Here is a 13,479-nt window from a genome sequence, read left to right as displayed (position 1 = left end):
AAGTAAGTAAAAGCATAAAAAGAAAATTCGGCATGCAGGTCTCGTTAATAAGTGCACACTTGCAAATCAGTTGATCATCAAGTTTTGTATATTTAAGAAACAATCCATGGGACTAAAAGTTTTGTGAATGTGAAGTGGCTGTGGCCAACCTCCCAAATTTTATTTTCAAAATACATCTTAACACTAAAAAATCTAAATGATTTTTGTCCTTTTTGAAGTATGTTGTAATTGAGAGCAGTAATGCGGTTGCTGCACAATAGTGCACCAAAATGCTCACTTTGCTATATTTGCTACATTTACCGAAATGTGAATTTGCGCAAACATTGCACCACAAGCTCATTCCATTTACCGCTTCACTGCCTGCAATTTATGGTAAGCTTGCGCGTTTTTTCCTTACTTTCTGCGTTGTTGCTTAGAATAATGTGTGATTTCTGTTTCGTATAAAATGTGATTGGTATCCGTAGTTTCGTGATATTTCTCACTGTCTGGCGGTTTAATAGGCTCCGTTGATTGGAGGGATCGGTGGCCGAGTGGGTTAGCGCACACCAGCTCGGAGCACGTGGAGCGCTGCAGAACCCAGGGATCCTGGGTTCGAGCCCCACCCCTGCCCGTTTCGATCTGGATGAGTATCGTACCGGCATGCGGTCGTGTATCACTGCTGCGTGGTGCACGTTAAAGACCCCAGGCTAGCGGTTGTACTGCACTGGCTAAATTGCTCATCTACAACTGGGAGACTCGTCGCCCCTGTGAGGCAGACCAAGTTCTAGGCTGTATAAACATACACACAAACCAATTTTTTTTTTTTTTTTAGGCTCCGTTGAGTGCGCTTTTCACCGCACATTGGTGCAATCCAGAGAAGCTACATCTGCGAAGTGCTAATGACCGCCCTTTATAACGGGCGGTAGCTTGAGCCACCTAGCCTAAAAACGTCGCTTTGCCACAGCACATAAGGGGAAAGCACTCCTCCAGGTTGGAATGGTGCCTGCGCGTCGGGCATTTAAAAAACAAGTAACAAAAAAAGAAACGTGGTGAATGCTATTTGTCGAAATATATACTATGTGGCAGTAAAATATGCAAAATAAAACTACCGTTAGTTTATACGAAACTCTGCGACAGTAAGTTGCGTGCAGGTCGTGGTTATCGGTCGTGCTTTTTTTACTTTGAACTTGGGCATAGGAGATAGCCCATGAGCGTTTGGGCGGTTTGTATGAATATTGACATGGCATTTGTATGCTGCACATTGTGTCCAATAAAGAAAAAAGGAAAAAAGAAAACTTGGGCATAGGAGAGGGCGTTATGAATCACGTGGATTTGGTGTAGGGGCTGTGCCATATGTTTAATTTTTATGTTAACACCTTGGCTATTTAACTGGCTGACTGGCGTTTAAACTGAGCGCAAGCATGCTCGTTCAACTGCCATTCGATTTAGTTTCAACTAAATATCAACCAGCAGTGGAATGAAGTTAGGGAATAGGTCCAATCGGTTGTATTTTAAAGACATATTAATCGTCCACATGCTGACTTTTCACTATCATAAATATTTGCAGAAAATTGTTCTTGGCGTGGAGAATTAAATTACCGTTGCAATTTAATTGTGCTTTGCAACGAATGCTAAGACGTACGTCGTTCAGAGGTGGGAAAAAGGAGCACAGCATTTCGGTTGGATGTAAAGAGCAAGTTTGCTTCCTGCGCAGGGGTTGGGGAGGCACTCACTTGATCGAATGACGTTTTAGCGAACGCTCACGTTTCATTGAACGACACTTTAGCGAATAGTCGGACGCCGCGAAGCGGCGTTTTCGGGTGGGCCAAATGAGTTCATATTTTTGTAATGAGTTGCCGCAGACTGTCGCCGCGAAGCGGCGTAAAGCGCAGCGCGACGGATGGGTTAACGCGCGCCCCCCGTTATTCGCTAAAACGACCATTCGCTCAAATGTCGCCGTTCGCTAAAATGTCCTTCGCTCTTGTGATATGGACCCCTTTTCAATCAGAGCCTATCAGAAAGCGTTCTGACGTCCCCGCCCCCCCCCCCCCCCCCCCCCCCCACCATCTTTCACAACGCTTAGAAGTAGAAGAAGAAGCAGATGAACTTGCGCCCCGCATAGGCCAACACATGAATCTTAGCAGTGTATTCGCACTGGAATGAAGAGTATGCTTGTGCTCCAAAGTTAACTTTTGACTGCTTCAAAAGGTGCTCCAAAAGGCGAAGAGATGCGCGGACTGCGCGGACCCGGACCAGGCGGATTTTTTTCGGTCGCGCCTCAGTCACCTAGCTGTGTTTGGAGATTTGTGTTTGTCCTTTGTCCCTCCTGTTCTCCTTCTCCAGGGATTATTTTCATCATTCTTGTCCATGCAGCTCGCTTGCACCTTTGCATTTCAATTGCATTATAATCTTAACCGTAAATTGCAAGCTTCACCCTTGTTGGTGTTAGACTGGTGTCGGCTGATAAAACCCGCGTTTGCTCTATTGACGTCTAACCCCTGGTTAGCTCAGTTGGTAGAGCGCTCCACCTGTAATGGAGAGGTCCCGGGTTCGATACCCGGATCAGGCGGATTTTCGGTCGCGCACCAGTCACCTAGCTGTGTTTGGAGATTTGTGTTTGTCCTTTGTCCCTCCTGTTCCCCTTCTCCAGGGATTATTTTCATCATTCTTGTCCAGCTCGCTTGCACCTTTGCATTTTAATAGCATTATAATCTGATGCGCAGAGTTGCCACAGATACGAGCGCGTTTCTTTGCGCGAGCTCTTGGTTAACAGAAAGAATTTCCAAGCCTACGCTCTTGCCGCCTCGGCGCCTCGGCGGCCGCACCCTTGATAGCGCTGCAAGTAACGTTGGCTGCGCATAACTTGCGAGATGGCATTCCACAAAGCAGGCGGGAAGCAAAGTAGCAGACGACGCGGCGGTTCAGTGGTCTGCGCAGTCGCAAAGTACGTGTCAGCTTCCGGGCAGGATGTGACGTTTCTCTGCATGAGATTGTGGGAATCGCCATTTTAGAAGTTTAGAAGTTGAGTGGTTGAGTTGGTCGTCGCTGATTCTTCGCTATGGTAAGCTCGCTCCATCAGGAATTTAAGCTGTGAATTCAAATCTCTGCTTCGATGTCGTTTTCAGGCTGGATACACAGACGACCAAATAAGCGGTGAGTCTCGAGCAAGGAAGATGGCTTGGCTGATAGCGCTCCTGCGTCAACCAACGTTTAGTCGATGACACACCCTGACGCATTCTCGGCGGTATACCGCATCCCGTTCTGTCTAGGGCGTCGCGGTTTCCTACTGATTTAGAGACAAAACACCGACGGCAGCTAAGGTTAAACGCGCCGTTCTCCGTCAGTCTGTCCGTGTTGGTGCCAGTCGCTCGTAACTGAAACTCGCAACATGGTGTTCGTTCGAAGAGGCCACTTCAATTTCCCGGAACTTGGTACCACGTCCGCTGTCATTTATCAAGCCCTCTTCTTGCAGCTTTAATTTTTCGCGCTGCTAGAAAACGATTTATTACTGATTAGGAAGTTAACTATCGGGGGACTAATTTCTCAAGGCAGTAGGGGTTCGGGGAAAACGTGGTCTTGGGAGTGGCCCGTCGCTCGTTTAACGTTCTCTCTCGGGCCGCAGACTACCAAGAGGCGTTCTCCCTGTTCGACAACCGAGGAGATGGCAAGATCAACATCTCCCAGCTGGGCGACGTGCTGCGCGCCCTGGGTCAGAATCCCACAGAGGCCGAGGTCAAGAAGTGCTGCCACCAACTGAGACCCGGTAATGCGCTTCTCTCTGCACCCTTGAACCGTCTGTTTACAAAGTGACGTTTAATGAAAAAAAAGAAAAGAAAAGACGTTTGTTGTATAAAATAAACGCGGGCACTAGCTGCTCACGTACTAACCGCGCGCATGACCATCAACGTACCCTGCATTTTTCGCAATAATGTTGGCCAGAGACTAAGCTCTTCAGCCTGCTTGCTGTTTGTGCCAGCATTTGCTCCAGGGCGTGGATGCTTGAGGGCTCCATCCTTACGCTCTCTAAGCACCCATCAAGTAAGGCATTATGAAGATGCATGTCATTAGTGTGAGCAGTACACGAGAACACTTGACAGATGGCACTTAGCCAACTTCTGGCATTCCTCTGTGTTTTAAGCACCACCTACACTCCTTTCCGGCTTGTAGATGAGCGGATCAGCTTCGACGTTTTCCTGCCGATCCTGCAGACCATCAGCAAGAACCGAAGCACGGACACGGCCGAGGACTTCATTGAGGGCCTGCGCCACTTCGACAAGGACGGCAACGGCTACATCAGCTCAGCCGAGCTCAGGCACCTGCTCACCACCCTGGGTGAGGACGGGGAGTTGGATGCTTAGGCTTTGGGAGAAGTGAGCTCATTGAGAGGATGCTTTGTTGGGTTGGCAGTCCGTCTCTCTTTATTTTGGGATACCCATTTTGCCCTTCCAAAGAAACAATACTTCGCTAACAGTTAAAATATCATTCAAGTTCAGTTGTAAATACCCGTATTTTCCCTTTTTGGATTCTGTCGGGAAGCTCACGCGGGCCGTTTATCAGCTACCCCACTTGTAATCCGCGTGTTTTTAAAGCATGAAATGCTTTTTTATTTTTGCGATATTCCCAATTCTTCGAAATTTTGAGTTTAATTTCGCTGTGTTCTAAAATTTTCCCCAATTAAAATATAAATAACAATGTGACGTGTTGGGCTGGTTGGTTTGAAGTGGACATCTTGGGAAGGAACTGCGGCAAAAAACTTGGACAAGGGTAAAGAAAGCCACAGAACAGGAAGGCGGTGAACTAACAATTGTTGTTTAATACACAAAAAATGGAAGGAAGGAAACGAGAAGCATCTTATAAGAAAAATATAGACACCACACATGCACCAACCAAGCAGCATATTATGTCAAGGTAGGCCATATCAGTGGCTACGTAATGCCCTTAATAGTTTTGTATGAAACAACAGTTGTTAGTTTACCGTAAAATACCGGGCAAGCGCCCACTCAAAATTTAGAGATAATCGCGAAAAAATGGGGGATGTGCGCTTGTCCGGTCATCAATTTTGCATATCAATGTACTGTGCATATATTCTCAGATCTTACAAATTCGGGTATGGGCGCTTAGTGTGGTATGGGCGGATGCACGGTATTCTACGGTAGTGCCGTTTTGTCATGTGTGTTTCTTTACCCTTGTCCAAGTTTTTTGCTGCTGTTCCTTCCCAAGAAATATAAATAATTTTCGAACACAAAATGTTCTAAATTCACCTGTATTGATTTATACTTTTTAGCTCCATTTGGGAATGGCACCCTTGCCGTTGGAAATGCTAACTGTCCCACAACAAAACTTGCAAACAAATGTTGCTTGGATAAATGTCAACACTTCACAACCACTAAGCACCTGGACATAGTTGCTGGAAAGTGTAAAAGCTCCCCTGCCCTGTTTCCCCTTATGAAATTTACAGGCTCATCTTTTTCTCCGTAATAAATGCACGGAGAAATCCTTTTCTGAGGAGCACGAATAGTATAGACCAACTCATGTTTACATACAAACCGGAGTGCCCCTAGTCGTGCGTGGTGGAGTTTGGCAAGAAGCTCGCAGTCACCCATAAACAAACCATTGAAATGCGATGTGTTCGGCGTAAGTGTGAGTCCCCGTGCTCTTCTCCGCTTTGGAATTATTGATTCTATGTCTTCCTGGCAATGTCCGACTACTAGAGCGGCCTCAGCGAAATTACCGAGCCATGTTACAGCGCAAAACTTTGTGTGAATAATGTGACATGTGGCGACTCATTCTGCGTGGACGCCGCAGAATGGATGCTAAAGCTTGATTCGCTCGATGAGATTTTGCTCGCAACTTTCAGTTGTAGCCGAGATGGTCGATGTCAATACTGAAAATTGCAAGCAGAATCGGATCAAGTGAATCAAGCATAACATGTTGGTGATGGCCACTGGTAACAATGGTCAACATCCCCTTGTATCTACTGCTTACATTGAGCCTGCTTACCCCAATCAACCTTCAAACTTAAGTCTTTTGAAGCCTGCATGTACTTCTTATCGCAATTACCAAGCCAATGTTTGGTCTATGGGCCGGTGTCGTCTGCAAGAGCAGACGACAAGAAGAAACGTTTGAAAGAGCAGACGACAGTTCAAATGATTAGGCAATTGTTTGAACTTGAAGACAAGCTGAACGTAGTCTGCAGGTGGCCTGTACAACTTGACGGTTTTCCCGCGCTCCTGTTGGAACAAAACAAATAAATCTGATGATAGAAGTATCCGTGAATTCAGCCCAAAATGCTTCCCGCCCAAGCAACTGTGGTCCGATGGCATCTGGTTTTCCCTTTCCACGGGACATATCCACGTTTTCGGATTAACCGGGCACTTAGAAACTGACCTTCAAACCTTTCTCAACTTTTTTGGCACAGCCCCAGTTGCGGCGTTTTGGCGAAAAGGCAGGTTTTTTTCTGGTTTCTTTCAAAACAATGCAGGAATGTATGTCTTGCATAGGCACTTTCACCCACAGCCCCAGATGGGAAGTGTGCTCGACGGGTTGCCACCACCACGCCGTGACGTAACAGAGTTCAGGTAGTGTTTATATACTAGTGCTAGCTGGAAACTGGAACAGTAGCTTTTGCCATAACCTACTAGTGCAGTGACCTGTCGTCCTGAATGAAACTTGACGAAATATACTGTAAACCCGCTTTAGTCAATAGTCCGAGATTTAAATCGAGACAGGCCCTGACCGTCTGTTTTTTTGTTTTCTTTTTTGAATAAATTTGAGTTTACAAAAATTTTACCGACAAGTACTTTTCGGCTTCTCCGAAAACCCGGAACCCTAGATATTATTCCCTTAACAAACAAACTCATTGAAATGTCCTGAACTACAGTGCAATCCACTTAAAACGATAATGAGACAACCCGAAAGTTTAATCGTTATAACCGATTATTATTGTATCTGGACCAGAAACCCTAGAAACTGATTGTTATAAGCAGAACATCGTTATAAGTGTATTGCACTGTATAGTTAGTGACAAGTCGATTATTCGGGAGAAGCTCCGCCCACAATTTTTATGTCCCTGTTTCAAGTCCCTTCGCTGTTGCGAATATAGTGCATTGTCTGCACTGCGACATCGGCACCATGCGGAAAAGAGAGAGCAAAGCTTGCTGCTGTCCGAGCTGGACAACATTGTCGCTTGGTAGCAAAGTCGCCTGCACGACAAATGCACATTCTCTACTTCGACGAGGTGTAGGTGATGGCGTGGCACAATAAAGACTTAAAGGGATACTACAACGAAATTTCGGCGCTCATTTTTTGGTCTATATGTGTTCAAAAGAGCAGTATCACATGAAACATACCAATATCTTGTTAAAAAAGTCTCGAAAAGGAATTTTAAAACGAATTAAATGATTAGCAAAGAGCACCTGGTGGATGTCGCTAACGCCTCGTTTGTAATGCTCGTCTAGGAACCTTGACAGCTAGTGACGGAGGTTGTCTCGTCTCCGGCCACGACGAGAGAACGGGGGAAGGAGGAACTCCCCTCTTCCCGAGAATCCCTTTTGTGTGTCGCAGAAGTCGCTATTGTCCCCCTAGAAGATTATAAAAGATTAACCCGTCACTCAAAATTCGTACAAAAGCAGCCGCTTCGGTGGCTGGAACGAATAGGCCATCCTCTCGACGTCAGCCTCGCCGTAGCTTTGCTCGTCTTGAGACGACCTATGTCACGATTGCGTTGGATGTCACGTGCTTTAAGCTGGGCCTTCTCCGAGCGCTTGCCAGAGTGGGCCGTTTATAACGAAAAATACAGCCACCAGGATCAAAATACAAACGTGCGATTGTCATTTACGGATATTGTGGATCATATTCAACCTATTTTTGAACACGACGGGAATATTTCAAATTTCGTTGAAGTATCCCTTTAAAGGGGGGGTGCAACGATTTCCAGATTAAAAGAATTTGCATCTCATCATTTTTACGTTGTTTATTGTGCCCCAGAGGATACAGAAAACATGTTCATTAAAAAATGTCGCTATTCCGCCACATAATCGCAAAGCAAAAGTCTAGCTTTTTCCCCCACCTGCAGCTGCGAGTGGCAGCCGAAGGAACTACGGCGAAAAGCTTACATGACCTCGCTCGGTGCTGCAGCATAACGCCTGCTAATGCCAGCAGAGAGAGAGGGAGAGGAAGCGTCCTCCAAGAGAGCACACGGGAACCTACACGGCACCCCAAATTACGTCACTAGGAGGGAAACCAGGTGTGACCCTAAAGACTGGAAGTGAGTTGAGGGGTGCCGGAAATGCCAATATTCATCTTTTTTTTTTGACGCAACAACTACGAGACTCGGGCAAAATTGGTTTTGGTTTTTTACTTTAGAAGTGTCAGAGGGCAACTTCCACAAATGTTTGACCGAAGTCCGGAAATCGTCGCACCTCCCCTTTAATTTACCGTCACCTATGCACAATAGGACGAGGCAGTCACTTCTTGCCTAGTTTACTGTGCGTGCGGTTGCAACAATGAAAAATTGCAAGGGTGCAACATTTTACAGATTAATAAATACTGTTTAGATATATTATTTTTAAGGCAGCCTTTATTTATTAATTTTATGAGAAGCACACAAAGTCTGATGACCCAATTTGGTGGTGGAGGTACCACTTGTGCGCATCTTGCGCAGCGTACCCCTTCGATGGTGGTGACTGCAGCATTTTCACTTTGTCCCTCAGAAACTGCCCCGAAGCTGATGCCACTACAATTTCACAGCATAACTTAGGGCTAGCAGAAAATGAACAAAGGGAAGCAGGCTATGTCAGACGAAGTGTCTTCAAAATGCCTGAACTTAATTGCTTGAGCTACCATGGGCATTGAACACTTCAATTACGCTGCATAGCGTCATTGTACAGACTGCTGAAAAAAAAAAAAAAAAAAAAAGTTTGGTTTTGTTACGACTTTGCGATGCAAACCTGCTAGGTAAAGATGTTTGTAAATAACAACTTGTGCAAACAGCCGTGTTTGCTAGGCACACTCTGCCATGTTAAAAAGAATCTGTTCCTGAAGCTAATGGCATGTGTTGAAAGCAAGTGGAAGCGTTTAGCTAGTAGAGGGATATGAACCTTGTGAGGCGAACGAGTTGCTCAATTTTTCACTTGTCGCCGATCATATGCTGAGACGAATGGTCACATGTCTTCTGCATCTTAGCATGAAACAGCGGTGATTTTGTAAACTCTGCTGCTTTTTTGAAGCAGTACATTCAAAATCATCCACACCCTTACATCAAGGTGACCATGCAATGATTTCTATTCAGATCTTTATCATAGTGTATCTTGTGTGGGATGATGTGAGGTTATTTGAGTTTCCAACTGGAAACTTCATTGGCTGCGTGTAGTCTTAAAAAAATATAAGTGGCTGATGTACGACTAGAACAGATGCGTGACTCCTTCAATGTTGCGCAAATAAAGAATACCCCAAGGCTTGTACATATTCACTTGTTACATGTAAACACTACAGCTAAGCACAGTTCATAAATTCGAACATAAATTTGAACCGAATGCTCACGTTGATATCTGGCATTATCTTGGGTGCATTCCGTGTATTGGTGGAACATCTGAAATCCAACAATATCCACAGCACAATTCCCACTCAGGCACTGGTTCCATATTTTAATTTGCTGCCACTTGTTCTATTCAGTCAGTTGAGGAAATCAGCGCTGCTAAATTTTTGTCCATCTTGCTATTCAATAGACTCTACATATTCAATAGACTCTTAATAATTCTAACTGGAGTTTGGCCAGGGCGCTTAATGGCACAGGGCCGACCCTTATTTTTGTATATAAATGGTCATATTTAACATGGCTGATAAAATTCTTTTTGAAAGCCCTTTTTTGTTCTCATTGCAAAATGAAAATAAAAAAAGAATAAAAATTACAATGGTGCATATCCTATGGCATATTCTGCAAAGTAAAGTTCAATACTGAATTATTTTAGCTGCTACCATATCTCATGGCACTGGCCTTACCAATCTTGGTTTCAACTGGCTCATTGTGAATTAATCATGGGAGATTACTTCATTGTAAATGCATTGGCATCATTTCTGCATCGTACAGATTATAGAAGGTATCAAGAAAACAGGCCCATGGCGAGAATTTGTTGGCCCGTAAAGGGAAAGCTTGTATAATTGATTTTTGCTAACTTTACCCAGAGCCGGGAGAGATTGGCCAGTAGGCGTGGCGACGAAGGCACCGGAGAGGAGAAAAGTAAATGAAAGGGAGGAGAGCGCCAAAGGAGCGAGAGACAAAGAAGGGAGCAGAGAGGAGACTACCGCCATTTTTTAGCAACGCTGTCGGAGACTGGTCGGAGAAGAGCACAGCTGAGGCTACGCGTCGTCTGCTACGGGCCGACTTCTTTTTCGCCTGAATAAAAGTTTGTGGCCATACGCCGAAAAATCTTCATTTATTAGCTTTTTAAAACCCACCGAGGAATAACAGATTGTCGTTTTCTTGCCAGAGCCAGCGATATAGAAGGCAATAATCGAGATTTAGATGCCGATCCCACGCATTTCGCCGGGAGAATGATCGAAGATGGCGGCCCTCCCTAGTCAGGTGGGAGCAGCCGGGAGTTCACGCGCATGTGCTCATGCCTCTCGCTCTACGCCGCGTGCTGATTGGCTCACTTGGGAGGAGAGCGTTCCGGCGGCGAGATCATAGACTGACCAAACTCTCCCCAGATACGGCTCTGACCTTACCCAGTGTGTACCTTTTCATGGCCTCACCTTGAACAATCGTAGACATCCCCAGTTGGGATGTCTATGATGGGGAATGGGGGTTGGCTTTGGAGCTGGGTCTGAAGAGGGGGGCCTTGAAGCCTCTCCTCTGTCTACTATGCCGCTGGCTGATGCACTTGTTGCTTCCAGTACACTGGTGTTTTTATGTCAGCCATTCACCTTGAGAGAATAAATTATTAAAAGCTTACGGCAACGTGTCGGGGCTTACTGTATCGCACTCTGCACGTTCCCTGTGACATGCACTCCCATTTTGAGAGCATTGGTCATACACGTGGACTGTGTCTATGCCCTGACACTTCTTGCTTGGAAGTACTTTTATGCCTGACTTCCCTTACTCCTTCTGGATTCAGGTGAGAAACTGACAGACGATGAAGTGGAGCAGCTGTTGGCTGGACAAGAAGACTCCCAAGGGAATGTCCACTATGAAGGTAAGACACATATTGCTTGTTTGGTGTGCATTGCTTGTGAAACTTTGCTTCTACATAAAGCTTCATATCATGGAACATAAATATTGCTGTAATTTGTCGTGGCATCTTATGCGCATCTCGTTTCTGAAGCATCTCATCCTTTTTCCCAGGAACTTCAAGGCCCCTGATGTCTGGTCTTTGTAATGTGTTAGCAGGGTCGCTAAAATTTCTTGATTAAAATTCTGTGTTCCAACCCTGAAGCAGTATTGTTGCCACCACTATTGTGCATTCTGAGATGAAATATTTTTATACTACTTTCAAAAATTTATTTTGCAAGGACCTTTCTAGGAGCAGGGGCTTGATCCTACAACAGTCAATATTTATTGAAGCATTTGTTGAGATGGTGCAAGCATAATGTTGGCTGCATGTTATTCAGGGTATCTTACTGTTCATTATTCTTGTTTGGATTTGAGTTCAGTAGCTTTGTATTCTATTTTGGTTTGGTTGCATTTCAGTCGTATATAGACCTTTTCCACAAGGGTGCCGCCATCTTGAATTGTCGTCACTTCCAGTATGGGCGAAAACATTGTTTTGCCGTCGCCACGCCAAAAGAAGACATTTATGATATAAGCCTAACCGTCACACATTCTCGTTTTGGCTCCCCTCTATTTTTTTGCTAGTTACAGGTTGAAATGTTTTATTATTTTGTCGCCGCCCATACTGGAAGTGACGACAATTCAAGATGGCGGCGCCCCCGTGGGAAATGTCTATACAAAATATTGATTCTGTTAACTGTTACACCAAGTCTGAACTGGTTAGAACTGCTTCATACTCTACCTTAGACCATGGCCGCTAACGCATTTCCTGTGCTTAACAAAACAGGATTCATAGATCCAAGCATTAAGAAGAAAAAAAAAAAAAAGAGTTACTCTGTGTAATCTACATTAAAATAGACAACAAAAATCTTGTCAAAAGCTGTGCTGTGAAAATGTAGACAGCAGGACATATGTTTGCTTAGTCTCCTTTTTTATCTTCACTTTTTATCAGAAACACCACTCTGTTCAAATTGCATGGTCGCCCAGGCACCTGGAAACTACCGAAGTACAGTATTCACATGCAAGGTCAATCGGCTGGCTTGCACAATACTTGCAAACTACCTATCTTGAATGACTGAGTTGAAGAAAAAGAGGATGGAGGGCAGCCAGCAGACAATTTAAAGCAACAAAAAAAAAAAAAAAAAAAGGGAAAAAAAAAAAGAAAACATGCCACATAAAAATTTTTTATGTAGCATTTTGAGTTTCTGGAAATCTGTGCCCTTGTGTCATGCTTCTCATGGCTTTGTTTTGCCTCTCTGCCTTCTCAGTGGCACCTTCAGTTTTTGCCACCACAGAACACACACGCTGACGGCCCATCGATTTTTTAAATTTTGATCTTCATGTGTGCTTTTTTCCTTGAAGGATTATGGTTTGGCAGCATCAAAACAGAATAGCTTTTTTTCTTGGCATAGCCAGCTAGCAGCGTACACCTCTGCATTGATTCACCAGTGCCAAGTCATGCTGGCCATAGACAGGGAATTGATTTGTTTCATTATTATTGAGTCGTCTCTGCATGGCTGACATTTATTTAGGCAACACTGCACCACTGACCCCAACATCGCCATGTTCAAATTAACCTCGCACCATCACTTGGAAAAGTGGGTTCAGCTCGCATTTCAATATGCCAAACTGTTTTCCAATAGACAGATAACCACCACACAAGATTGTGGTTTGGTTCGGGTCGATATGAAATGTTACGATTTCGGTTACAATTTTGTGTTTGGTGTGGTAAAAAATATAATAGTTTTGATCCGGTTTTTGGTTTGACGCCGGTTTGAATACCTGGGCATCTTGACGGAACCGCGTTTTTTTCTTTCCTTGCAGACTTTGTGAAGATGGTGATGAACGGCTGAGCTAAAAAAAGACCCCGGTGTTGCCAGAGGAGCATGGGCCCACCATTTTGTAGTCCACTGCAAAAGGCCCCTTGTGGATTTGGGGGAGGGGGGGGGGGGGTTGCTTTTCATTCCAAAATTAAAAATGAGGATCAATTTTTAAATGCAGCTGCAGTGGCAGTTTTGTGGCTTTGGCATATTTACTGGGGCTTCCAGGGTTTCTATTTATATATGAGTGCTTCGGAAATAAAATTGTTTTTGAGAATCCAGATTAAATTCTGTTTAATAAACAATCAATACAACATTGCTAACTATTTTTGTATCAAAGTTTTTTTTTTTTTTTTTTTTTGTGTTTTTCTGTAAATTTGATGAAAAGTACCCAAATATGATCTCTGGAATGAG

The 13,479-nt window shown here is 44.4% G+C and overlaps 1 protein-coding gene across 2 annotated transcripts; it reads left to right on the top strand.

The window, feature by feature from the left end:
• Positions 1-2,960: 2,960 nt before the first annotated feature.
• Positions 2,961-13,342, top strand: LOC8024768 (myosin-2 essential light chain). 2 transcript variants are annotated; one of them, XM_002407011.4, is made up of 6 exons: positions 2,961-3,040; positions 3,105-3,132; positions 3,602-3,742; positions 4,147-4,311; positions 11,094-11,171; positions 13,070-13,342. In XM_002407011.4, the coding sequence occupies exons 1-6, from the start codon at positions 3,038-3,040 to the stop codon at positions 13,096-13,098; spliced, it is 444 nt and encodes a 147-aa protein (XP_002407055.1). In that variant the 5' UTR covers positions 2,961-3,037; the 3' UTR covers positions 13,099-13,342. The 2 variants fall into 2 exon arrangements, with proteins under 2 accessions (XP_002407055.1, XP_029846705.1); XM_029990845.3 differs by lacking the exons at positions 2,961-3,040; positions 3,105-3,132 and adding an exon at positions 3,186-3,410.
• Positions 13,343-13,479: the final 137 nt, after the last annotated feature.

The sequence above is a fragment of the Ixodes scapularis genome, unplaced genomic scaffold (assembly GCF_016920785.2).
Source record: "Ixodes scapularis isolate PalLabHiFi unplaced genomic scaffold, ASM1692078v2 PGA_scaffold0__279_contigs__length_252992795, whole genome shotgun sequence".
NCBI lineage: Eukaryota > Metazoa > Arthropoda > Arachnida > Ixodida > Ixodidae > Ixodes > Ixodes scapularis.
This window is presented reverse-complemented; position numbering and strand designations above follow the sequence as displayed.